At 41.0% G+C, this 27,189-nt stretch overlaps 2 protein-coding genes across 2 annotated transcripts; both read left to right on the top strand.

Moving 5' to 3' along the window:
• The first annotated feature begins 3,076 nt into the window (after positions 1 to 3,076).
• Positions 3,077 to 7,887, top strand: myoz1a (myozenin 1a). Its single transcript, XM_068716946.1, has 6 exons — positions 3,077 to 3,315; positions 4,841 to 4,927; positions 5,448 to 5,635; positions 6,074 to 6,350; positions 6,809 to 6,968; positions 7,055 to 7,887. The coding sequence occupies exons 2-6, from the start codon at positions 4,843 to 4,845 to the stop codon at positions 7,281 to 7,283; spliced, it is 939 nt and encodes a 312-aa protein (XP_068573047.1). The 5' UTR covers positions 3,077 to 3,315; positions 4,841 to 4,842; the 3' UTR covers positions 7,284 to 7,887.
• A 650-nt stretch (positions 7,888 to 8,537) lies between these two features.
• Positions 8,538 to 25,344, top strand: hhat (hedgehog acyltransferase). Its single transcript, XM_068716958.1, has 12 exons — positions 8,538 to 8,627; positions 9,320 to 9,468; positions 9,570 to 9,634; positions 9,903 to 10,016; positions 10,111 to 10,305; positions 11,461 to 11,673; positions 11,934 to 12,111; positions 13,002 to 13,152; positions 16,356 to 16,391; positions 20,122 to 20,323; positions 20,855 to 20,999; positions 24,248 to 25,344. Exons 2-12 carry the CDS (start codon positions 9,348 to 9,350, stop codon positions 24,331 to 24,333), a joined length of 1,506 nt encoding a protein of 501 aa, XP_068573059.1. The 5' UTR covers positions 8,538 to 8,627; positions 9,320 to 9,347; the 3' UTR covers positions 24,334 to 25,344.
• Positions 25,345 to 27,189: the final 1,845 nt, after the last annotated feature.

A 27,189-nucleotide genomic window follows, 5' to 3' on the forward strand; every position in this document is an offset into this window, starting at 1 on the left:
CAGGAACATAAAGAAAACATTGACAAATTAAGTATCTGTGGTTTGCAGAAATGTACAATGCCAAAAAATAAAGATCTGGGGACTGGGTTGGGATTTCATCAAGGTTATTATATCTGACAGAGAACTTAGTTTCAAGGAATACAAATTATCTTTCTAAATGATTACGTGGCAAGAGTATACTATTTGATACTTCAAGGTTATTGTCAATATCATGTTCGATCTAACATATATATTTTTCATCACTTAAAATGCAGAGAAAATTGCAATAATCCCATTGATACAGGTATGATGATAAGATTAGAGGAAGAGAATTACAACAAGGTGAGCTAACTAGGAGTATGTGGTACAAGTAAAATGCATGCATGCAACAAGAGGGTACCAGGTTGAAAGATATTTTGATAAGAGAGAGAGAGAGAAAGAGAGAGAGAGGGAGAGAGAGAGAGAGAGAGAGAGAGAGAGAGAGAGAGAGAGAGAGAGAGAGAGAGAGAGAGAGAGAGAGAGAGAGAGAGAGATTTGTAAAAAGAAACAGACCTCCATTCTGTTTTGAGCAGAATGGATCATTCACTCACCTTTGTATATGAATGGGTTTTTGACATTCAGGTAGTCTAGTGCCCAGAAGACATGGTTGAGTCTTAGGTTAGGTGTCTGCTGAGAATAAAGAAAGTTTCAGGACCTTATTCAGGAGTATCACCTCATTGTGCGCTGGTGCTTTCCACATATTCCCATTTATCCACTGAGTCACAGGGAGGTGGTATGGTATAGAGAGATTCTCCTGTCAACTGATAAATCACAGCACCTATCATGGCTAAGTGACCATAAACAAAACAACTAATATTTTCATTTTGCAATTTCTCTACACACACACACACACACACACACACACACACACACACACACACACACACACACACACACACACACACACACACACACACACATCAGAGCTCCACACACAAGAATCAATCAGATGTGTGTGCACATACATAATCTGTGCTATCGCTGCTAATTCTGTTTCATTCTTAGAAGAGCTTCATTTCAAAGGTACATGCGTATTCATTAAAGTCTTCTGATTAAGTGTAACTTTGCCTCAAATGTTGAATGTGTTAAAAGTCACTTCCCCATCCTTTCACATTTGTGTTTAAAACGTTTGCCACTGAGTGGTGCTGTGGAGTCCTCTGTGACTGAGCGTTCAGTCAGAAGGGCTTCATGCTGCCAAGTCCACATTCACAGAGTGCCTATATATAGGGCTGTTAATATCCAAAACACAAGACTATTTATGGAGGACATTACAATTTTACAGGTCACTTCTGTAATTAAGAATTGGTTCTTAATTCAACTGCTTAAACATATTTTTTTTAAAACTCAGCTTCTGTCAGATAAGGTTTCTATTTCAAGATGTATTAAAAACACCATGTTCACCAGTCGTCGCGGTACTTATGTATGAAATCATGTCTTTTCTTGTGACAGAAATAGAAGTGCAGTGAGATAAGCCAGCTCATTTATCAGATGATCTAATTCCTCACACCTTAATGTCTTCTTCTTTCTCTTTATTGTAATGTTTTGTTGGCATTTTATTTGCAACTGAATCCATTGCCCCAGAGGTACAGAAGCCTGTGGAGGAGTTATAGAAACAGGAAGATTAAAACAAAAATGGGAGTAAAAACAGCCAAAAAAGAGAAGCACACATAATTAAACCATAATAAAATCTGAAATTAGAATCAGCCTGAGAAGAGCTATGCACAGTAAATGAGTATATACAAGTGATTTTAGGGGAGACACAGCCAACAAAACAAGTAAAGCAAAACAAAAGATGATTTACTTTACTTAAGCCTTCTCTAGATTTTGGAAGAGGATTGAAGATGGGTCTAAATTTACTGAGTACTGTGGGATTGAGACCTGTGATTGTGATTGTGAGAGGAGGCTGGAGCAAGAGCGTGCTTAAAATAAGGCAAATCTGAACAAAATATAAGTGAAACATTTAAAGAAAAAGGATTGTTTAACTGGTAATAATGTTCTCACAAATATGACAATGCTACACCATGCAGTATAATTATGCACAATATAGTTCTGCAAACTCGCTCAACTGTTTTGATCATATAAATACTGATATATATATATTTATACTGTATATAGGTATATAGTCACATCTATAGTAAGATCGATTTAGTCTACAATATTATATTGTTTGTTGCAAAAAGCGGAATTATTACAACTGTGAATTTTAAATAAATGTATAAAACCTGATGCTACAATGTGACATTTCAACAGTAAATGGTAAAATATGAATTTTTCATTTATTTTTTATTGAATGTCATAAAATAATTACTTTAGTGTTGTAGAGAACAGAGCTACAAATGAGGTCACAGAGGACATTGTCCCCTTTATGAGAATTTGGGGGTTTCAATAACGTGAGAACTGACAATTTTTAGAGGAAGAAGAAAAATATGAAAAGAAAGGGATTTAGTATTTTTACACAATCATTTTCTATCCTGACTTTGTGGAGAATGTGTTGACATTTAAATTATTGTATCAAAAGAATTCTGTTATTTTTGGTGGCTTGTCTACAATTTCATTGATATTTGGGAACACATGGGGTGAGGTGGGGGGTGGGGGGGGGTATGTGCTGAGGAACTTTGGACTCAAGACTTCAGTATTTCTAAAATCCTGGCTACCAACCAAAATGTTAAAGATTTGCTTCATGCATTCATCCTGCAGCTTGAAACACTCCAGCATGTCCAGTCACGGTGCTTCTGAAAAAAATGAAAACGTGACAATCTAGTGTCAGGTTCGGGTTAAGTAGGGAGGAGTCTTAATACATAATACACACTTAGGCTTAACCTTAAACTTGCACTGTGCAGTTATGTGTACCCCGAACACACCCCAGTCCTTTGAGGTTATCTTAGAGCCTCGTTCTTTGCTGCTAAATATAGGCTTCTGAACCATCTGTGAGAATGATTTTGTTCCCTTAATATCTCCATCAGCACTTTCAGCTAGCCAGGAGAGACTTCTCCCCCCCACCTTAAAGGCCCCCCCCCCCCCAATCCCTATTCATACTCCTAACCTCAACCTCCTCCTCCTCCTTCCGTCTTGACACCAACACTGCAGCTACCCACACCCCCAACCCTCTGGAAGATTTGCCGTCTGAGTGTGGAGTGGGTTTTGTACTCCCCGAGACCTGGGTCCAGCCATACGTAGTGTCAGAGGCACAGAGGGATTTGTAAACTTGTGATCCAGATCACCAGCACTGAGGGTCTCCTCTTCTCTGTTTGGTATTTATAAGTCTGTCTCTCCTCACAGGATTGCAACAAAAACCCGGTGAGTGGATCTGCATCCCATCGGTGTGCTTATTTATACCAAAAACAGCTTGGGTTTAAATTCTGGCTACGACTAAAAATGGGGGAGAGGCAATAAGAATGTGCAACATGTTCCCAATCATAATTTGTGCGTTGTGCAGTTGATCACAGGGGGGTAAAATTGGAGGGTGACATCAAAAACCCATTAAAAGAGATTATGACTTTGCTTTTGATGGAAATGTTTGGGATTCTACCTTCTATTAAGAGAAAAAAATGTCTCAGGGATTCACTTCGCAACTTTTAGATTTGCTTGGTACGTCTTAAAATGACCAAAGGAATGGACGAATGTGCTGACCACCCCTATCTGTGGGCGGCGCAGAGATTTTATATGGTGTTACCAAACACTCACAGGGGGGGTGGTAAATCTGAGCGCCAGAAGTTCCTAAGCCTGTAATTATTTAAGGCAACTAGACCGCTGTCCAAAACCTCGTTAACATCCACAACTGCTCCAGATCTCGCTGGTGTTTTGAGAGAGATTAGAACATACACTTGTTTTCTGGAGGTGTGCATTGTGTCCTTAAGGGTTGAGTCAAGCCCATTTGATAGTTGAATGACGGCATTACACGTCCCCAAAATGTCTTGGCTGGAAATGCCTTTTAAAAATAGCCTAGGTGGGTTGAGTTACAGTCAGTAGATGTGATGTGATGTTTTGCCACTTAAAGAAACTGTTTCTGAAGGTTGCTGACATGTATAAAGAAAGACAAAAAATGTAGAATAAACACATAGGATAACGTGAGAACCAGATACATGTCTCAGACTGAAAAGGCACCGTAGGTTGCAAGAAATGTTAATTTGCTTCAATGGTGAGTGACATCTCGACAGATGAGAGAGTAATCTTCACTTTCCCCGCCTACATGTTCTCATGCAGGCTGCAAATTGGGGGAACATGATCAGATGCTATTTTATGATCGTGAGGCCTTCAACTTTACTGCAGTAGAACGGCACCAGAGCGCATTGATCACCAATTTCTCCCTGAACCTCGGTGTGCTTCTGTTTATGTTGACTCACTCTGTGTACAGAACTTGTGTCCCTAACCCTAGCTGAACCGCACGATAAGGCTATACGTTTCCTTTGGGGCATCTGTTTCACTTGGGAATGTGGGGAATATGAGGGCACTGACATCCGCCTTGAACTTGAAAAATGAGAAGGGTCCATAGTGTCTGCCTTATACATTCAGGGTTTGTTGACGACTATAGGTGGTGAAAGAGTGATCTTGATAAGTTGGTGGCATGATCAGAGATATTCACAAAGTATGTTTGAAGTTTCTTTCAACTGTGTGCAAATGTTTGTGGGAACTAAAGCAACAACACTCCCTTCAGTGAATCCAACCTTAGTCTGAACCTGCAGCTCTGTCATGAGAGAAACAGGTTTACATTCATCCCTTCTACCACTGGTGAATGTGTTCAGTTTCAAATGATGTTTTTCTGTAGATTTCTGTAAACCTAATACTGTTACTGCTAACACCATGTTCTTTCCCGAACCTCCAGTCATGTCTCTTGGAAAACCAGCCCCCCTAAACAAGCGGAAAAAGCTCTCCAAGATCATAACGGACTTATCACATATCGCTCAGGATGGTAAGGCTGGCATGAAGCTCCGTGAATAAGAAACCAAAATCATATAATCAGTGCAGCTCGTACATATAAACGCAACATATATTAATAGAGGTATGATAGATGATAGGTACTGCAGATGGGAATATATGGAGTTATACCTGCAGTACAAGTAAGAACGAAGTATAACAAAATATAATATAAAAATAAATAATTAATATAACTAAATATGCATGATTCTAGGTTGACTTTAGTTCAAATAATTTATGTATTTTGCCTATTCAGGATACTGTGCATATTTACCATTAACAGTCACTAAATCTCAGGTGTGAAAACTAAGTCGTAAGTGTTCTCAAGTGTGAATCTTTAGTCTCAACTATTTCTGAAATGTGAAAATGTTGTAGATGTAATGAAACACTTAAACATCTGTTTTCCCAAAGGTTGTCTCACTACAGAGACTGCTAGACTCATAAGTAACATTTAGTATTTCACATGAAGACATTTGTAAATGTTATGCTCATTTGTTCGTATGTCCCTTACCTAGAGTATAACTTGGAGCCAGAGGCATCTGAGTTTGACCTGGGAACAAAGATCAGGACTCCCAAAGACATCATGCTGGAGGAGCTCTCCCTGTTGAAGAACAAAGGCTCCAAGATGTTCAGGATGAGGCAGAAGAGAGTGGAGAGGTTCATCTACGAGAACAACCCTGACATCTTCAGCAGTGAGTCTATGGTGAGAGCATAGGTCATGGAGAAAACTAACTCCTTTAAGGAAGATGTATGAATGATGCAATGTGAATAATACATCCAGATAAATCCAGAGGAACTCATGGTAATGTTTGAAGAAGCTTATCTATTCTTATTACAATCCTTAATCCGTCCTGATCAAACACTCACTTTCATTTATATTATAACATACTAGGGCTGTAAATGGACTTTTAAGTGTGAAGCACCTGGACCAATGATGTTTAAACCCTTTGGAAGGAGGAGTTCTCATCTTTTTGCAACTTAACGCCCCCTCTGATTTTTAGAACATTTCCGAGAATTTCCTCTGAGGCAAATTTGTGATTTTGGACTATACAAAATAAATTGAACTGAATGACACATCAGCATTTATAAACGAATGTGCGGTGTGGCATATGATTGATCGTATTGATTATATTTCTTTCAGGACAACCTCCAGAAGTTTGTTCCCTCTCTGGGAGGTCAGATAGGAGGTGACATGATAAACGTCGGTGGGCATTTTGTGAGCAAACAGATTGGACTGAAGCATTTCGGAGGGTTACACGCTGGAGGGGCCCCTGTGCCGCCTCCAAAGCCTGGAAGCAAAGGGGCGGGAGCAGGAGGCGCAGGAGGTGCAGGAGGTGCAGGAGGTGCAGGAGGTGCAGGAGGACTGGGTGGAGGCGACCATGGGAAAGGTGAAAAGGGAGAAGGAGCTCCACTGAAAGGTTGGTGGCATTTATTTTGCTATTTTTTTTAGAAGATTCTATTTTAAGGTCCAGTAATCTTAGAGCACACTACACCCTGTTGTTTTTATGGATTAAACTAATGAGATACGTGCACATTTGTGAGATGTTTGCATATTTTGTTGCATTTTTGGACAGTCAGGCTAGCTGTTTCCCTATTTTTCCAGTCTTTGTGATAAGCTAACCAGCTGCTGGCCACATATTGAGCATACAAGAGAAAGTGGTATTGATGTCCTGCTCTAATTCTTGAAACAAATCAAATAAGAATATTTCCCAACATTAATGAGCCACAAATATTCAAAAATCAATTTGAACTTTAAAAAAAATTTGAAAAATAATATATATAAGTTTTTAAGTTTTTCAACTTTAAATGAGTGCTACTAAAGTGCTACTAACTCTAGGCAAGAGTGTCTAATTCTCTATCCATGGGTGTTCTCTAGGAGGTGGAGGCGATGCATCCAAGACCTTGCTTCTTATGAAGACATACAAGTCGCCATGGGAGAAGGCCATGAAGGGTGATGAAACTCTGATAGCCACTATGAAAACAGGAATGCCTCCCATTGAAAAAAGGGATGCGCAAAAATACAAATGCTTCAACAGGTACTTCCCTCAAGGCCCAACTTTGTACTGTGGGTGCTTTGTAACAAACGGGGACTTTAATAATCCTCTGACCTCGCTTTTGCTAGGTCTGCCATGCCCTTTGGCGGCTTCGAGAAGGCCAACCAGTTCCTGAAATTCCAGATGCCAGAAACTGAGGCCAAACAGGAGCCTGAACCAGTGGTGTACCAACAAGACATCGGCGGCCGGCCTTCCTTCAACCGCACTCCTATTGGCTGGGTGGGCAACGGCGAGACTGACACCATTCATATGGAGACGGAGGCTGTGCCCTTCGATGGAGAGACCGACGAGCTGTGAAAGAATATTCATAATGTCATTACACACACGCACGCATGAATGTATGCATACACACACACACACGATAGATGAGTTTACAGTTAACTGTTACGCTGAGGAATTTGAATCTCTGGATAACTGAAAGCATATAGAGGAAATGTGGGCATGTTCTTGTGTTGCTCTGTATTCAGTTGTAAGGCAAGGAAACAAGGTATAGATGCTGAGGGGGGGATGAAACATCAAACGTTTAGTTCAAGAGTTGAGTCTAAACACTCAATTTGTCAGAAAAGTGTTTGCTCTTGTTGAGAAGTTGCAGATTTTGTCAATGAGGAAAGAATGAATCAAGTATGAAGGATAGATTCATGCTATGTTACTGTTGTGCACACTGTCTTGATGTCAAGTTGTTATCACACTTATTTCCCAGTGCCTTTTTTTTTTTTGCTGTTAATATTCTGTTTATTTGTCGAGTGAAAAAAACAAACTAGAAACCTGTTTAATTCACGATGCATGCATAGAGTCAGTTACTGATCCATTAACTTACTGTGAAAACACAGTTTCTCAACTATAACCCCTTTGAAACTGTAACAGTCCTCTTGTTAAGCGATTAAAATGTCAAGGGAAATCATTTTGTGTGTGTGAAAATACTTTCATGTGGCAAGATAATGTAACATTTAAATGTCAGAAGTGTCTGGCTATTAACCAGCTCAAATGTCTATTATAAGAATACATCTTTTATTATATCAGGGTATAAAGTTAGGTGCTATATATATTTTTAATCTTAGTCTATTATTATTATTGGTTACTTAACTTGTATCACCCTATGAAAATACTCCATTACGAGTATCAGTCATACATTCATAGTTAGACAAGCATTATCAGCAGAATGTAGGGCTCCTTAAAATATTAAAAGTATATATATATGTGTATATACTGTTGAGAAATTCAGTTATTCAATACATCCTATTTTAGAAGTTCATTATATTTTTTGTTTGAACAATCTTCTAATTATAATGAAGTAAAAATATTAAGTAACAAAATGTAAGTAATTGATTAGAGGAGTAGCTAACTTTGACCTCCGACTAATAACAGTAACTTTTATTTACATACATTTCTTTAGGTTCAGGCAAATGTCATGTTTTGGGTTCAAATGAAGCCTTCATGTCGTGCCACTCCCGCACAGTTGGGGGCAGTCATGCTCTAAAACGTTGTTTGCAAGTTATCACGAATGTAACAAGAATAAAAGAAGAAGAATTCAATAACTTTTAATGTTGAATGCTAACGTCATGATCTTCTGGTCCACGCGCTATCAGTCAGTGCAGTCTACAAATTACGGCGTCGCAATGGACACCGGCACAGTATTATCCGGTAAAACTGCAACTTGTTCAAACGTTAGCTAGCTTTAGCTAACGTTGGCTAACTAACTGTCGTTCGAGTAGGATAGCTTACGGGAAAGTTGTCGAATAAACTAAACAATGTGTGAATAAAACGAACAATCAAATCAACACGGACACTTGTACACACACACACACACACACACACACACACACACACACACACACACACACACACACAAAGAAACTTAACGATAACAACTAACGTCAGCTAATTAGCTGGTTTGGTCACTGGATATGGTGGCTAACAGTCGACGCTACTTTACGGGCGCAGTGTTACCTAGCAACGGCAGTGATTGCGTTTGCTCCTGGCCAACACTTTTTTTTTTAACGGAACCCCACGAGGCTCATTGTAACGTTATATAGCGTTACAGTAAAGCAGTTTCCTCGCCATCTTACTTCAATGTGTGCTTGGTCTCCAGATATGATGGTGCTAACGATAATAAAAATGTACAGTATAATCAGATTTAGTTTAATTTATTGAGCTGTTCTTGTGTTGATGTCCCTATAATGACATTTTCTGGCAGTTTCATCAGTCGTTTTTTTTTAAAACAAACATGTCAAACTACAAAGAAATTATTTTCAGTTTCACGTCCATGTGATATATTGTATGTTATTAATCTCAAGTAGTCCAGTAACAAATTGCCACTAATTGACTCTGTTTAGGAGCATGATAGCGCTGTGATCTTGCCTGATGAAATCCAAATCAAAGGCCCAGTTGGCTCCGCTGCCGTGGACAGAGATCCTTGCATATTGGGTGCTGTCCTTCGGCTCTCATCTGTACTCCTTCTACCAGCTGCACAGATTCTCCAAAGGTAAAGCAGATAAGATTGATATCTGTACGTTGGTTCAATGTATTGAGAAGAAAGGTTTCAAGAAAGATGAAGCTGTTGTTTTCCCCCGTTTTGTACCTCAGAGCATGAAGCAGGATTGGAGAGAGAATTCCAGTTGGAGAAAGGCCTCGTTCAGGGTTTTAAAAGGGTAAGTTCAATGTGGAAATTACTGATTAAATCCCTAATCTGAACCAACAGTATGGTGCATCTCGCTGAAAACACAAGTTTGTTTTAAGTCCATAGTGTGCCATCCTATTTTAAGCTTTTTTTGTGTGTCACAGGACACTTTAACAAGCTTTACGTTCAGTTATTGAAGTTTTCTAAAGACTTCATCCATTTTGACCATTCAAAGTGCCTTTTCAACAGGCTTCAGGTGTGATTTAAAGACCCATGGTGAAGTTAATTGTGTTTGTCAGGACCCATCAGACTTTGAGTGGACTTTCTGGACGGAATGGGCTAAGAAGTCTTTGCTGTGGACTCTTGTTGGTCACGGCGTGCTGTCAAGATTGACCAGCATCTTCTACCCTAAGGTAGGCAGCAGCTGCTACGGTACGGTTCAGTGGAATATTGCCAATCAGGTGGGAGATGTTTTAATCCAACACGTGTTTTATGTTTCTGCGACAGTTTAGGGTGCCAGCACTCACGATATATGGCTTCTTAGCAGCCAGCGGTGTGCTGGGGATTAAAGGAGTGAGTGTGCTGCTGGTCCATCTGGGCCTGTCCTTCTCAGTGGCCCAACTGCGGAAGTCAGCTCTGTCATGGGCCATCAACCTGCTGCTGCTCTCCACACTTCACATCCAACCACTTCAAGAGATCCAGGTGGGTTGGATCACCTGGATTACACTGGTTCCTGGTTTTTGGTGGGGTGTCTTTATCTTGCATTAGAAGGACAGGACAGACAAGTAAAATATGTTTTATTAGAAGCAAAAGACATTTACAGCAGACAAAACGCAACAGAGTTAGGACGAGCAAGGGACTGCATCTCCACTGTGTGTGTGTGTGTTTGTGTCTATTATAGCATTGTATGAATTAACCATTTATTTTATGCTATGTTTAAGTGCATTTTGAGATTGTATTCATTGTTTCACCAACCATTTGATTATCACTAAATGTCATATTTGTAAAGAACACAAGGGGGCACACAACACCAAGGGGAAGTACAACCATTTGGCCACTCAGCTGTATTTCTGCCCCTACCTCAATATATTGAGTGGATTTATTGAAGGCATTTACATACTAAGCATGCTATTTCCAGTATTTCCTGAGAATTGGAGAATGGGAAAAACTCTCCCAACAAGCACTTTGAAAAAAAAGATACCAGTGAGGCAGTGGGAGACATCCTAACAGACAGTACTCATATTAAAACTAAAGAGTCAAAACATTCACTGCGGTGAAAATGAGAGAATTACCACAACTGCATTTTCTTCAAAACAACGAAATGATAAATAAAAGACACATTTTTTTAAATTCAGGAACTCAATGCCAGTCATGTGTACATTTATTTATCATTATTGACTCTTAGTATTCCACAGCCCTTAGGGTCGTCTTAGCATCCTCCTCTTATAAACCTAATCTAAAAAACAGCGGCTGACACATAAAACACGGTTACAGCCAATGATTGTAAATGTGATTTTAGTAAGTGAAATAGACCTGACAGACTCCTGTGCTCACACACAAAAACATTGCACACGTATTTATTCCCGTGTTCAAGCACTATTTCGAGAGATATGATATTCCCAAAGCTGTTAAGCGGGCCTCATTAAAAGTTCTCTCAAGTTTATTCCTATGAGTTGACAGATTTTCATAACCAGTTGTCCAAATATGCCATTACCCACTAATGTTTTCATTTAAATGTGTCATATTAAAAAAAAAAAAAAAAGAGCTAAATTTAGTGTCAGATCGTAACTATTAATATAAATGTTTCCCCAGGAATGGTGTTAAAAATAATTGGCCATCTCTCTCGGTATTCCTCAGAGGGGCTGGTATCAGACCGAGGAGGAGTACTATCTGCTCCTCTTCAGCGTCGCTGTGTGTGGTCTGCGCTTCATCAGCTTCAGCCTGGAGCATTGCTGGGGCCCTGCAGACCGGGGGGGAGTTGTGCAGCTCGGCTGGTTGTTTTCATACACCTTCTATCATCCTTTTTTCTACAACGGACCCATTATCACGTACCGAGATTACATCGAGCAGGTAAAGCAGCCAACGAGGGTTCTCATGAATTTAACTGCAGTTTAGTCTAAACATGCCTCTCTTGTTTTTGTCTAATGGAGGCTGATTGCTGTTCCTAAAAATACAGGTGATCTCAGGTCACCTTTTTAAAAAACACAGACATCAGCGGTGGGGTTTTTACAAGAGGAAATTAACTATAATTTTTCAGATGCTTTTGTTTTTCTCGTAGTAAAAATACAACCAGCGGCCCTTAACGACATGCTCACTTTCTACACTTGCAGATGCGGAGGTCTTCTGAGGAGTGTGATGGAGACAAAGCTGTCTTTACTTACTTGGCGCTCAGATTAGGACGGATTATTCTGTGGTGGTGCATCGCAGAATACCTGATCCACGTCATGTACATGCACTCCATCCAGTCCAACGAGACCTACTTAGAAATCCTCCCTCCCTGGGCCTTGGGTGAGTCTTTGTGCTGCATGTATTTTTAGGCTGTTATGTACGGTATGATGTAGCTTCAATGTTTCCTCAGTCACTTTAGACACACTCTGAACACATTTTCACGATGCAGAAGTTAAAACGACTTACCCCCACAGGAACTAGAACTCCATCAGATGTGCTGATTACTGTCTTACTCGTTGGCCTCGATTCATAACCAGACGTTATGATCTGTGGTGGGATTTTGTTTATATTTTCATAAAGTGTCCCTAAAGTATTCATTTGCTTTTCGCATTATTTACTCACAAATTGAAGGCATAAATCGGATGTACCCTCAGATAACCCCTTTGTGTCTTTGCAGGATACTGTATTTACGCAGGTGGTCACTGTGGTCTGTATACAGTGTACTCTGCATGTACAGCCTCATATTCATCATTTTTTAGATGTGAAGCTCCTCTGGGATTTTGAAGTTCTTTGCTAATTAATTCATTATTGGTCATTTACTGGCTCACCGCTGTCCTAATCTGCCCCCTAGTTGCCATAAACAGGTATAGATTATGATCATTTTGTGCAGTTCTGCTTACCTGTTCTCAGCAGCTCTTTCATGTCAGCGACAAATGACGTTTTGCCAAGTTGTAACATCAACTTCTCTGTTGCTCCTTCTGACGTTTCTTCCCTTTTTTTGCTCATCAAAAATGTTTTTAAAGGAGAGTTTTGCCCTTTTCGAACAGATGGTGTAATAATACAGGGTGTCGTATGCTGCACAGATTAGAAAGCCCTTTGAGGCAAATTTGTGAATTTGGGCTATGTAATTAAAAATTATATTATTTATAACACAGGGACATTGTTTTTGGAAATTAAAGAGCGTATCGTAATCATTAAAATAATAAATGTTCCTTTTCCTCCCGTTCCAGGAGGTCTGGCCCTGGCACTGGTCCAGTTCTTCTTTGTGAAGTATCTGGTGCTGTTTGGACTTCCGTCCACGCTGGCTACTTTGGATAAACTAGTTCCCCCAAAGCTTCCCCGCTGCGTCAGCATCATGTACAGCTTCACAGGGATGTGGAGGTAAGATCATATCGTGGAACAAATTACAGTTAACACCACTGACATCAATAAAGTGCAGTATGGGTCTCATAGCATTCCTTAACACGTCAATGAAAGGAAAAGCTGAAGAAAGAGTTGATTTAATGTCAAGTGCCTTAAGTGCTCACTGTGCTTCGGCAACAAGGGTTAACCTCTTGGTGCAAAAGTACAGAAAGAAAACATAAACCATCAATTAAATCTCTCTGTTTTCAAACCACTTAATAATCAACATAAATTAAATGTCAATCAAAAAATCTGTCACTCACAAAATGTCCATTAAATCAACAGAAACCAATTTCATATTCAGCCTCCTGATGTGAAAATCAAATGCCCCCTAATTAAATAAACTGTCCGAGGAGACAATGAGCAGGATGAGGGCCAGTACAAAAATAGATGCTATTAGGCCGGGGCGTGGAAGGTGAACGAGGGGCTCTGCACATTAACCCGAGGCAGGAGAATAGGACACGCCTGGAGAGTTGCAAGAAAGAAGACCTAACAAGTGCAGTTTTAACAGAGAAAAGGAGGTCCGCAGACGTATCCAAGCAGGTTAAAGAGGCAGTGAATCATCCAAACACTTCCAGCAGCACATTGTTGCTCAATGAAAGTCCAGGAAATCCACTCGGTTACTTTACTATACAGTTTTTATTTTTTGAGCAGAAACTGGGTTAAACCTTCCGTTATCCTCTCCTTTTTTTTGTTCTCTTCTGTGCTTCTTGTTAGTTCTCTCTCCCCCCAGACACATTTATCTCACCTCCTTCCTTTCCTCTCAAGGTAGAAATGTGCTATTATGTAGTCTCCCCCCCCCCCTCTCTGCTACACTTGTTTGGCATGAGTTTATACACACACACACACACACCTCATGCTGAATAATTGATGTCCTACCTACCCCTATTAAAGTAAATGTCATGACGATTGTTGCATTTAATAAGCTCATTTGACACTTTTGCGACCGAGCAAAGGGAAAGACCGTGCCTGCTTTATGCTGAAGGGGTCACACTTGCTCAAGTTAAACACACACACACACACACACACACACACACAGCAGTGCTTGTTAGATGGGAATAAGGCACTATAATCAGCAAGACTTCACATTTAAAAGGCTAAAGGCAACAGCATTTCCACTGCTTGGAAAAAACATTTCAGGTATATTTAATGGTGAACATTTTTTTGTCACAGTGCCATTTGTTGTTTCCTCTGATATATGTCATCAGTTTATTAGGTACACCAAGCTAAACCCAGTCTGATTCAACAGTCCTACAGTAAATCCTACCTTTAGTAAGGTTGTAGTGTTATAGTGTAACGGGTGGTGTACGGACCCAATTGCAGTACAAAGGACTCAGAAGACAGAGGTAAAAAGTTCAACGTTTTACTTAGACTCCGGCAGACAGGCAAACGGTTTAGAAACCGGCAAACAGGAATCAGGAGAGGAGAGGCAAAGTTCTTGGTCAGGGACGGAAGGCTAGGTCAAATAACCAGGAGGCAGACGAAGCAGGGAATCAGGGACAGGCGAGGTCGGTACCGGGAAGACAGGCAGGAGAACGCTGGAAAGACTCGCATGGCAAAGAACAATCTGGCAAAGGAGTGAGTGTGGAGCTGGTGACTATATGCTGGGCTGATTGCATGTGGTGAGAGGCAGCTGTGTGCACAGGTGAGTGGAGTGAACTGACGAGGTGGGCGTGGCTGACAGGTTGAGTGGGGCAGAGGCAGGATCAATGGAAAATTACTGATGGCTGGATGACTGAACTGTGACAGTGTTTCTTTGTTGTATGACAATTTTGGAAGTTGCAGTTTGTGGTGTCGGGCTATATTGCATTATACTAACTGGTGTTTCTATTATTTTGTCCACCCCATTTAGAAACATCCCTCTGTTTAATGTACAAACTAGTTAAAGTTAAAGGATATAGCGCTTCAAAATACTTTAGATCAGAGGTCTTCAACAGGGGGTCTGCGACCCCTAGGGGGTTCACGGAGGTACTGCAGGGGGTCCGCAACATCTTTGGTTGATTAGACCATTTTTAATTTTTTTAACATGAATCTGTCCATTATTTTAATAGTTCAGTATTGTATGCAAGATAACAGGTATGTTTATGCATAGCAGTGGCACTAATAGGCCATCACTCATTTTTGTTTCCACATTTATGTTTAAAATAAAAACGTCAATTTGAATGGCTTGTATGCATGATTATCATACAAGGTTTCTAAATGGCAGTGGCACGGTCACCCTACTCACTGTACCTTTAAAATAAAAACATGAATATATGAACCTGTGTATTATTTGAATAGCTTAGTATTGAATGCACAATAACAAGGTATGTTTATACATGGCACTAGGCCCAGTTTAATATAAAACAGAATGTTAAACATTATATATAGTAGGGGGTCCCTGCTCCATCTCTCTATCAGTTTGGGGGTCCTTGGCCTGAAAAACGTTGAAGACCCCTGCTTTAGATAACACAATAAAATGAATGAAATAAGTAAAACGTTCCTCGTGGGAGGATTTATCGTGTTGCAGGATTGATCTATTAGCTAGCTGTACCTAATAAACTGGCAATTGAGTATATGAACAAGATGCAAACAGAACAAACATGCAATTTAATGTAAACCCCCCCCAATATACAAAAAAGAAACACGTAAGTAAAAAAAAACAGTGTTTGACTGTGAGTACAATCCCTCCTCCCTCATGGTTATTCTGTAAAATGACCAGGGAATGTAGAGTTTTGTGCCCCTTCCTCATGGCTAAATCACTCTGTTCCCAAATGTAGTTGAAAATGAGAGACTGCTCTCTTAATTCAGAGCGCATACGATCGACGTGGTCGGCTGTGTTTTTGGTTTTGCAGTAGAAATGCACTGGCCGCGGACCAGATCGACCAATGTGCTGACACCGATGCACTCCAATCCGGCTTGTGTGTGCTGAGCTGGCCAATGTTGACAACATTGATGGAATGCATAAAGCTGTCCACTGACATCATTCAGTTTATAGGCAGCACACACACACACACACACAAAAATCTTTTTTCTAATCTTCTTAATGACCAAAGAGTGCACACGCAAACACACATCCATCATACACACGGCATGTGAAGCCCAGAGCTCAGGTGTTTCTTACACAGTGCTATATTATTATGTAAATGAGTGACTCAATATTCATTTCTTTTTCTTTTTTTCTTCTTTTTGTTCCCTCTCAGGCACTTTGACGAGGGTCTGTATCGATGGCTCATCAGGTAAGAGGCACTCCATGAGCAGAGGACACACTAATGCAGACGTTAATGCTTACTAAAAATGTGAAATGTCATCTAAATCAAATAATAAGTCTAGAATATCTGTCTGTCTGTCTGTCTGTCCGTCATCTAATATGGATGTTTATCTGTCTGTCTGCCCATCTAGCTATCTGTCTGTCTATCTATCTATCTATCTATCTGTCTGTCTATCTATCTATCTATCTATCTATCTATCTATCTATCTATCTATCTATCTATCTATCTATCTATCTATCTATCTATCTATCTATCTATCTGTCTGTCTGTCTGTCTGTCTGTCCGTCATCTAATATGGATGTTTATCTGTCCATCTATCTATCTATCTATCTATCTATCTATCTGTCTGTCTGTCTGTCTGTCTGTCTGTCTGTCTGTCTGTCTGTCTGTCTGTCTGTCTATTTATCTGTCTGTCTGTCTGTCTGTCTGTCCATCATCTAATATGGATGTTTATCTATCTATCTATCTATCTATCTATCTATCTATCTATCTATCTATCTATCTGTCTGTCTGTCTGTCTGTCTGTCTGTCTGTCTGTCTGTCTGTCTGTCTGTCTGTCTGTCTGTCTGTCTGTCCGTCATCTAATATGAATGTTTATCTATCTGTCTGTCTGTCTGTCTGTCTGTCTGTCTGTCTATCTGTCTGTCTGTCTGTCCGTCATCTAATATGGATGTTTATCTGTCTGTCTGCCCATCTAGCTATCTGTCTGTCTATCTATCTATCTATCTGTCTGTCTATCTATCTATCTATCTATCTATCTATCTATCTATCTATTTATCTATCTGTCTGTCTGTCCGTCATCTAATATGGATGTTTATCTATCTATCTATCTATCTATCTATCTATCTATCTATCTATCTATCTATCTATCTATCTGTCTGTCTGTCTGTCTGTCTGTCTGTCTGTCTGTCTGTCTGTCTGTCTGTCTGTCTGTCCGTCATCTAATATGGATGTTTATCTGTCTGTCTGCCCATCTATCTATCTATCTATCTGTCTGTCTGTCTATTTGTCTGTCTGTCCGTCATCTAATATGGATGTTTATCTGTCTGTCTGCCCAGCTATCTATCTATCTATCTATCTATCTGTCTGTCTGTCTGTCCGTCATCTAATATGGATGTCTATCTATCTATCTATCTATCTATCTGTCTGTCTGTCTGTCTGTCTGTCTGTCTGTCTGTCTGTCTGTCATCTAATATGGATGTCTATCTATCTATCTATCTATCTATCTATCTGTCTGTCTGTCTGTCTGTCTGTCTGTCTGTCATCTAATATGGATGTCTATCTATCTATCTATCTATCTATCTATATATCTAGCTAGCTAGTTAAATATACAGTATATATATATAGATATCTATCTATATATATATATATATATGTACTGTATATCTATTTATAGTTTTCATTGCCTCATATTTTGAACAGCGTGCCGGGTGTTTATTCAGCCTTTTATCTGTTCTTTTTTCACACACTTACTGTAAAGAGCTCATTTCCTGCAGGGCAATGAACTTATCAGTTGAATAACCTTAAAAACAAAAAAAGGTGCTTTCCTCCTGCTGCCGACACACATGTTTCATCACAATGGACAAGGACGCTGCATTTGCATGCAGGCTTTCTCATGATTATGAGCTCGGATGCTGTTGCTGAATAGTTCTTCTGTTGTGCTGCTGTTCCACGCACCCTGGTGAAATGCCTCCTTGTTTAATATGTGCATATGTAATGGCGGCATTATGTGTTTGCTCACTTGTACTGTTGGACAACGCACATTATTAGTTTGTCTGCTTTTTAATGATGCACACTTGGCTGAATGCAGCCTATTGGGAGGTTACGGTCCACTTGGAGGCGACGCTGCAGTTGCACGGTTGTCAGAAAACACGCTGATATTCTGTCAAAAATGCTCCCTTGTCCTGGTTGTTGTTCGCTAATTAGCTTTTGCGCTGACACGTGTGATGGCGTGCATGTTCACCTGCTTCTCAGGTGTTAAAGATTAGGTTAGAATTCAATCTGACTGTTTTGGAAATGGCTACAGAGGATCCTTTTAATTTGATAAAAAATAGCAGAATTTGAAGGGAAATCAAAAGTGCATATTCTTCCTCTTACCTGTAGTGCTATTAATCGATCTAGATTATTTAGGAGTTGCCTAGTTTTGGAGATGTCTGCCTTCTCTCACATATAATGGGACTACATGTCACACGGCTAAAACTACATTTGAAAAAACAGAAATGTCTCTTTCAAGAAATCATGACCCGGTTTACTCAAGATAATCCACAGAACCTTGTTGTGGGCGGTTTCATGCAGGAACTACATGGTTGAAATGAAAAACAACTCCTACTTGAAACTGCTCTGTATTCTATGTATTTTGTGGTTTTTGGGGTGAGCTGCACCTTTTTTAAATTGCAAATGCAAGTTGCCGTTTTAATCCGTTGTCCATTGAAAATAGTTCTATCCTGCCTAATGGCATCACTTGCAATTATCCCACTGCAGAGGCAGAACGATACCCATGACACACAATGCCCCGGCGTTCTTTCTCGCCGAAGTGCTTTTAAAGAGCTTTTAATGCAGTTCTGAAATTCTGTTGAAATTGTCTGAAGTGCGCCAGATGAGTGCGTAGGTGTTAAATGATGTGCTCTGCGTGACACCCCGTCTCCCTGAGCAGCTAAGTGGCTCATTCTTAACCGTTACATTACGCTCCGTGTGCCGCTGTGTCTCAGGTTCTCTGTTTCATAGTTATCAACCAACGAAGGAGCTCTCGCTGCTTGTTTGATTGAGTTATTGCTGCCTCACACACGAGGAGGAGCATATGCTCACCAACTCATGGGGGGAAAATAGTTCAAAACACTATTTATAAATTATGAATAAATAAGAGGGGGCTTGGATTGAGTGAGTGAGTGTGTGTGTGTGTGTGTGTGTGTGTGTGTGTGTGTGTGTGTGTGTGTGTAACAGTTGCCTGGCAGTCCATTTCCAGTCTCTAAACCTTGTACGCATGTTGTCTGCACCATCTGCTGCCGGTACTCATGTGTTACATAACACACTGATTACTCATCTATTGCAGTAATGTATGTCTTGCAATTTTCACATTTCAATTAACACCCGTTTAGCATCCGTCTCCATCGGATTCACCTAAACAGGCCGATAGACGCTCGGTGTGTTCTTGAGGAACCAGAGCGTTAGAGCGATCTGAACACCTGATCGCTCTAACGCTCTGGTTCCTCTCCATCTGCTCTTGCGTCTACTTTCGTCCGCCAATATGTGCCAAGCTGGCCATTCTATTTAAGGCTCAGAAAAAAATAAATAATTGCTGGCTCATCGTTCAGGAGCATTGATTATCCACAGGGTGGCTGAGATAATTAGTTCCCAGCTCAGCAACGGCAGACAGAACGTGTTTGTTTGCTTCTACGTGTGTTAGAGTGATGTAGCATGTTGAGACTCTCGGCTCCTCGGGGGGGGGGCATGCTCCGCCATCTTTAACTGATTGTTGGGGTGTGATTCACCCCGTGTGGGCTATCACAAGAATATACAGCTGCTATTTTTAAATCACATGAAGTGTAATCTCATTTAATCCACAGGCGTTATGTGCTGGATATGTCTGATGTTTGTTTTTACCCAACTGTCATTTACTGGTTTCTTTGTGTTGGACGGGTCTAATGTTCTACTCATGCTGTTCTAATCTTCGTTTTTGTGTTGTGAACTCACGTTGCAGATACATCTATGTGCCGTTGGGGGGTTCGCGGCACGGTCGTCTTTACAAGGCGTTGTCGACCGGCCTTGCGTTCGGCTTCGTCTGCCTCTGGCACGGCGGCCACGACTACTTACGGCACTGGGCCCTGATGAATTGGGCTGGAGTTCTGGCGGAAAATGGACTGAAGGCTCTCTTTGCCTCGGTGTTTATTCGCTCCATTGTTGTAAGTTTTGAAATCCTAAATCCAATTTATCTCAGTGCGGGAAAAAAAAAAAAAAAAAAAGGATGTTAAAAGAGATTAAAATTGTACATAGATATAATTCCCTGGTTATTCCATCAATTGGATTTTCAGTTAAGATGTGTGAAGATGATGGAATCTTTCTTGTAGCTCGAAATAAAGGGGTCATGTAATGTGATTTAATAAGAAATGAGGCCTGGAGCTGCTGCAGTAAATACAGACAGGAGACAAACTGGTTGGATCCTGTCACATCTAACTGGCATAAAGGAGCAACATTAATGTCAGTTAAAGTATGTTTCCAATAACAATAGAAACGCCTCTTCGGACTCCGGCCTTGGGAGAAGGTTCACGTTCTCAGAACAGTAATAAAGCCTGATGGCAGACTGTAATCCTTCTAGTTTATGGCCACACAGTTCATTAGTACCAGGTGCTTTGCTTCTCTTTGTCTCTCAGATTTACGATGAAAATCTCTTGTGGTTCTTTTGCAATTTACTTATTTATTTCCTGATTTCCCAGGAGCGGACCTTCTCCGCGGCGATGGAGAGGCGCTGCATTGCCCTCCTCTCGGCCTTCTCCACTGCCATGCTCATCCTCTCTAATCTGGTGTTTCTCGGGGGGACGCACGTTGGCAGAATCTTCTGGAAGCGTGTCTTCATTCAAGGTAAAGTGTCCTCCGCGACACTCAGGAGGACTTCTGTGAGCCTTTCACTTTGCAGGCCTGTTTCAGCTGGCGTTCATGGGTTTGTTTCCGTTGTAGAGTCCCATCAGTCCTGTGGTCTTTTCATTTGACCGTTCAGTTGCACCATGGGACATTTCACCTTCTGCAGTGGTGACAGCAGCTAACGATAATACGTCTAAAGCAGCAATTAGAGGCAGACCAACCTCTGGATTTTGACGTTCTGGTTATAATAATGATGATGATGATGATAATATTTATTTATACAGCACTTTTACAAAACAATGTTTATGAGGTGCTTTACAGGGTGGAAACAACAAACAATAGACAATTGAAGAAAAACGAGAAATGTTCATCGTAAAAACGATAAAAAGAAATACATAAAACTATAATTAAAATCAAGCAATATGACAATAAACATAGTCAAAACAATTGGAATAAAACAAATGGTGAGGGAAGGTAAGGATCACAGGAAGACTAGACTGTAAAAAGAGGTCACACTGGACCATTTGATGCATCTGCAAACTCCCCCCAATACAGACGCCTCTGCTTTGTGGTTGTGCCAGCCCCTGTTTATCTCCATGTGTCTTTATTTGGCTCATTTGGTACCTAAAGCAAGATGGCAGGCCCTCCTAAAAGCCTGTCTACTCGAGATAAGCAGTCTGAGCTGCACTCGCCACTGGGGCGGGCGCAGAGTCAGTGCCGAGAGCTCAGCGCTGAAACTCAACATCATATAATACAAATATATAAATATGTATGTGTTTTGACAAGAACTGTTAATTAATGCTGAATTAAAAAGCAGAGTTTTCTCATTTTTAAAGTAGCATTAATTGATTTTTTTTTTTTTGACCACTTGGGGTCAGTGAATCAAGTTGTAAACACAACCGGGACATTATCTCATGAAGCCGGTGTTCTTGTTGACTATTTCCACACCCAGCAGAACAACATTAGCATTCATCTCCCGTTAATGGCACACGTCTTTGGGCCTCGTCAAGTCGAGCCCAGCGGCCTGACGAATATTCCAGTCGCCAGTTAAGCTTTATTGTGACGGGAAAAGGATTGTTATGAGGCGTGGAGAGCTCACAGTAAACTGTGTGTAACATTAGGCCTCCTCCGGCAGACTTGGTGTAAATAAGTTAAGAGAAACCTAAAAGTGAGAGCGGGGTGTTTTAAAACACCATTTCTGTTGTGAATTATTCAGAGTCAGACCTATAAACTAAACAGAGAACCTCAGCTTGCCTTTAGGAAAATTCATTCGGACCATATAATAGTCAAAATAAAGCTATAACATGTCGCTGCCTGATTCTTACTCTAAAGTGTTTAAAAAGACCTCTGAACAAACCACTCGATCATTTAGTTGCTAGTGTAGTCGTGGTTTTGTACTTTAAATGGAAATGAAATGGATCCACCAGAAAAGGCCTGAGGCAGTTCCTCATGTCTGCATGTGTCTGCATGTGTCTGCACAATAAAACATCGCTGCGGTTTGCTTCGTTAACATGAGATCAATGCTTTTAAATCAGCCTGTCTGGGCGTTTTACTGGTGCAAGCAGTGGTGCAATTGCACCGTTTGACCTCCCCGGTGAAACAAAATCAAATTCCTGACCACACCGTCATCATATAAATATGTTGACTGAGGTAGTTTGTTATCTACAAAAGCCCCAATGTAAGAATAACCTAAAGTCTTTTTGCTGAATGACGTAGAGGTTTGTTAAAAAGGAGACGGTGCGTCGTATTAATTCAGAAAGGAAAATTAAGCGTTTTATGTTAGTTTTAGTCTAAATGCGTGCTCACAATTGTAATGCTAAAGTGATGATGTTTAGCAGGATTAGCTAGTGTGTATGAAAGTGCTTTTTCAGCACTAAGCACAGAGTACAGCTGAGGATGTCGGGAATGTCTTTAGTGTTGCAGGTATTTATTCTAGTCAGGTATTAAACAAATCACAATTTCGACTTGACGATGGCGTTAGATGAAAGGTCAGGGGTCACCGAAGAGAGCTCGATTCATCCTGAGGGGAACACAAATGTCTAACCAATATTTAGATATTTCAGTCTGGACCGAAGACAGACAGACAGACAGACAGACAGACAGAGCTTTCCTTAGAGCGATGCCATGTTAGTATGGCTAAAAAAAAAAAAAGTAGCCAGAGACATAGAAGAGGAGGAGCTCAACCAACAAGTTGTCAGTTTACTGAGAAGCGCAGACTTTATGCTCACTAAGCAGTTTTTTTATTTAGTTTGGAGTTGCCTCTCTGCAAGTTTGACCTCATTTGAACACAAAGTACTCTGTTAAACCGTGGTGTAGTCATAGCACTGGTTGATTAGAGTCATGGTAACTCTCTGTGCCAGGACTTCTATTATTAAGCAGCAACAACTGTTACGTTCCAAAATGGTAAAGATCACTTCTTAGTTGTGGCCAAAAGTAACTCACATGTTGACTAGCGGCGTATGCTTCCTCTCTGTTAGTTAGTACCAGCAAAGGTTAGACTACTGGTTGGGGGAATATATTTCACACTGAGGGCTTTAATGAAATCTACATAACTGCAAAGACAAAAGCGCTGGGTCGTCTTCAAACTGCAGCGCTTGCTCGTGGCGCTCGCTGGGTCCCCGAGCTAAAGGGCTTCGTGTGATGGATCTAGACGTCAGAAATGCATCACATTTGTAATTGCTCATGAGCATTTCTAATGTAATTAAACCAACATTATTAATTAGCTGGCATTTACTGGAGATTATGCTTATTTTCTCGCGAAACGTCACGTCAGCGTAGCATAAATATTTATCAGCGAAAATCTGTGTTTTTCCAGCGGTAGGCCGTGCAGCCTTTCTCTTCTGCAGACAGGAAACGGACGGTACAGCTGTGCATAAAGCAGCCCGTGTGTATGTGAATTAGATTTTGACATGAATGGGGAAAGAATAGGCCATTGAAAAGCATTGTGGGTGCAGGTGCAGGTTACTGAGATAATCTGGAGGAAGGCCAGTTGGGGAGGAGGTGCAGACAGCTGTCCTTACCTGCCTGCTCGACCCTCTAAGACACGGCTATAAATAGAAGAAGAGAGTAACCGTAACACAACACAGTACAGCACAGAGAGTTAACCAAACCGTCTGCTGCTCGCCGGCTCTCTTGCTCTTGCAAAAGAATGCAAGTCTTTCTAGTGGTTACCCGGAAAAAGCATCAGAATACAGCAGTCTGAATATTTCCTGTTACAGATAAATACGTTTGTTTTCTTGTCCTCTTAGGCTGGTCCACCATGGCTCCGCCTATGCTGGCTTTCCTCTACTGCTTTGCTCAGATTGGACTTGAGTGGACGTCTCGCCCACCTTGAGTCACCTTGACTTTCCATCGGAGCGAGAATCCCTGCTACCAGACAACCAGAACGACCCGCTGAGTTCCTTCTCCTCCTCGCCAGCCAGAGAGCCAACCGGGCTCACTGCCACAGAACCCGTCCAAACCTGGCTGAAGTGCAGCTGAGCAGCCACTTTTTTCACCACCCGGCAAAGTCTGCCCCTCAGCTAAGACTTAAAGGATCAGTGCCGTTTCCCCTGAAGGAGAGAGTTTCACCTGCACACAAAACTAGAATTAAAGTCAGGGCAGTCTCCGATAGGAGTCTTGGCAGTGTCACGGTATGTTTTCTACCCAATAAGCTTCTCTGAATCGTTGTTGTTCTAAGAAACACTAAAAGAAAATACGGCCCCGGATCCGTCTTCGTTATATGGCTCTGATAAGGTATTGCTCAGTGGTGCGGGTAAGCCGGAGAAATGCTAATTTCATATTTACTGTCCTCCTTCAGCTCGCCACAAAAGCATTCGTGTATTCAGAGGTAGATAAAGAGTGGAGCAGCAGGAAGCCGATCAGTGTCATTCTTTTTCCCGTACAGATGGAAGTTGGGTGAAGTTGAATCACGCTGATATTAGATATATTAATTCAACATCGTTAGAGGGACAACACACTGAGTTTTCATTCAGCACATTGATAATGGTAGATGACATTTATCCACTAGAATGCAAATTAATGCTTTAATGCACAAGTTGTTTGTTTTGTGCTAATGTGTTATATAATGCCTCATATGTCAGCTGTACACTACCTCGGTCTACGTTTGGATTAAAACCTTGTATTTCAACTTTCCTGATTATAAACGTGCGTCCATGTTGTCATGGATAACTTCACCGTATACCTGCTGTAATGACTCCTTCGGGTTCTCAGCTCCACGCATACAGGTCGAGAGTGTTGTTGAAGGGATTAACCTGTTCCCTGAGAAACTGCTTCAACATGAACCCAGAAAACTCTTCCTGTACTTGTCAATTTTTCCAGAAATATTAAAAACAGCTTCATTTTATTCTGACAATTCTTTATACATAGAGTTTTGAAGGGACTTCTATGACTATTTTTAAAGGGTAAGACTTTTGTCCGTGTCTCAATACTTTCTGACTTCCCTTCCCTGTGTTTGACACTCTGCCCGAAGATCATTCGCTCTCATTACTCCTAAAAAATTTCTAAAACAAATGTTTTTAATTTTTTGTGATTTCCTAAAAAATCGGGGCACTGTAGTTAGCAAACGTTACTCAAACAATACTACGTACTGAAATGACAGCTGACTGCACAGAAGACAACAGGTCTTTAAAGTTTGACGGGAAATGTATGATTGGCTTAAAGAGGCCGTGGCGAAGTCGCCCACTGTCAGCTGATAGAGGAGGAGCCAGAGAGATGTGTGAGCGAATGAGAGCATAAAAACACTGTCCTAATGTAGGAAGTTAGAGTAAATCCCAACATTTTACATAGTTGATTATTTTACAACTGTATGATTATAAATACTGTATTTCAAAATAGTGCAATAGATGTCATGTGTACAGAATGAACAACATAACAGAGTTACAACACATGATGCATATGACAGAACCACAGCAGAAGGCAAGACCAGAGTCCAGGTACAACCAGGATCCACGGAAACCTGCGAGGTGAGAAAGCACAGAGACTCTGGTGACGAAGCAAAGTCATTAATGTGCGTTAATGGTATGGGTAATATAAAATAGTAATGAGAGTAATAATAAAAATGATATTAGCAGTGGGAGTCAGCAGGGCCATGGTGGGAGGAAGGACCAGGGTCCAGACATAACCACACAAAGACTCCGGGGAAGAAGCAAAGTTAGTAATGAGCATTAATGGGACATCATACAGAAGGAGATGAAGAAGAGGAGAGAGGAGCTCAGTGTATCCTAGGAAGTACCCCGGTAGTCTAAGCCTACACCAGCTTATCTAGGGGCTGGTCCAAGGCAAACCTGAGCCAGCCCTAACTATAAGCACTATGGAAAAGGAAAGTCTTAGGCCTACGCTTAACTGTGGTGAGTGTGTCCGCCCCCCGAAGCGTGTTCCACAAAAGAGGAGCTTGATAACTGAAGGCTCTGGCTCCCATCCTACTTTTTAGGAACCACAAGTAACCCTGAGTTTAGGGAGCGCAGCTCTCTAGTCGGGTAGTATGGTACTATAAGCTCTTTAAGATATGCTACTGGTTTACAGGACAGGAGTTTGGTTATCTTACCACAGCATCCTACATCGGACACACCGGAAGCCTGAAGTGAGCTCTGAGGCAGACTGGCACACAGACCTGCTGCCCCCTGGTAGCATTGAAAACCGGTCGACCATCTTTACACTGTGCTGACGGCAGCCTGTGGCTCGCCCCGCACGGCGACTCCTGTCACCATGCGGGGCTCAAGAGCACGACTGAGTCTTCACCTCGGTTCAAACGCTCACCGTCAGCATTGGCTCCGAGGAGCCAGGGCTACTACCTGGGTGTGGAGTGGTTGAAGACATACTGTGGTTAATGTTCACAAGCCATCTGGCTTCATACATAAGATGAAACACGTCAACGTTCTAATTTATTCGTGACAGAGAACATTCATGTCACATCCAGCATTCTATTCTATTCTGTTCTCAAAGGCAGATAATGTCTCCTGTTATGAATTCACTATTTGCTAGTGCATCATGTTTTCCATGGCACAGTTTTCAAAAAACTCCACACATTATGACCCATTAGCAGTAATGAAATAACACTGCATATTACAAAAAAAATATTTTTGTCTATTGCTACTATGACTTTTTACGATGTACTATACATCACGTTTTTATGACTTTTTTAATGACATTCTATACTGTGACTTATTTATGACTTCATTCAACACACTAT

Source organism: Cebidichthys violaceus, unplaced genomic scaffold (genome assembly GCF_023349555.1).
Source record: "Cebidichthys violaceus isolate CVI_PGR_0920_01 unplaced genomic scaffold, fCebVio1.0.p SCAF_10, whole genome shotgun sequence".
NCBI classification, from domain to species: Eukaryota; Metazoa; Chordata; class Actinopteri; order Perciformes; family Stichaeidae; genus Cebidichthys; species Cebidichthys violaceus.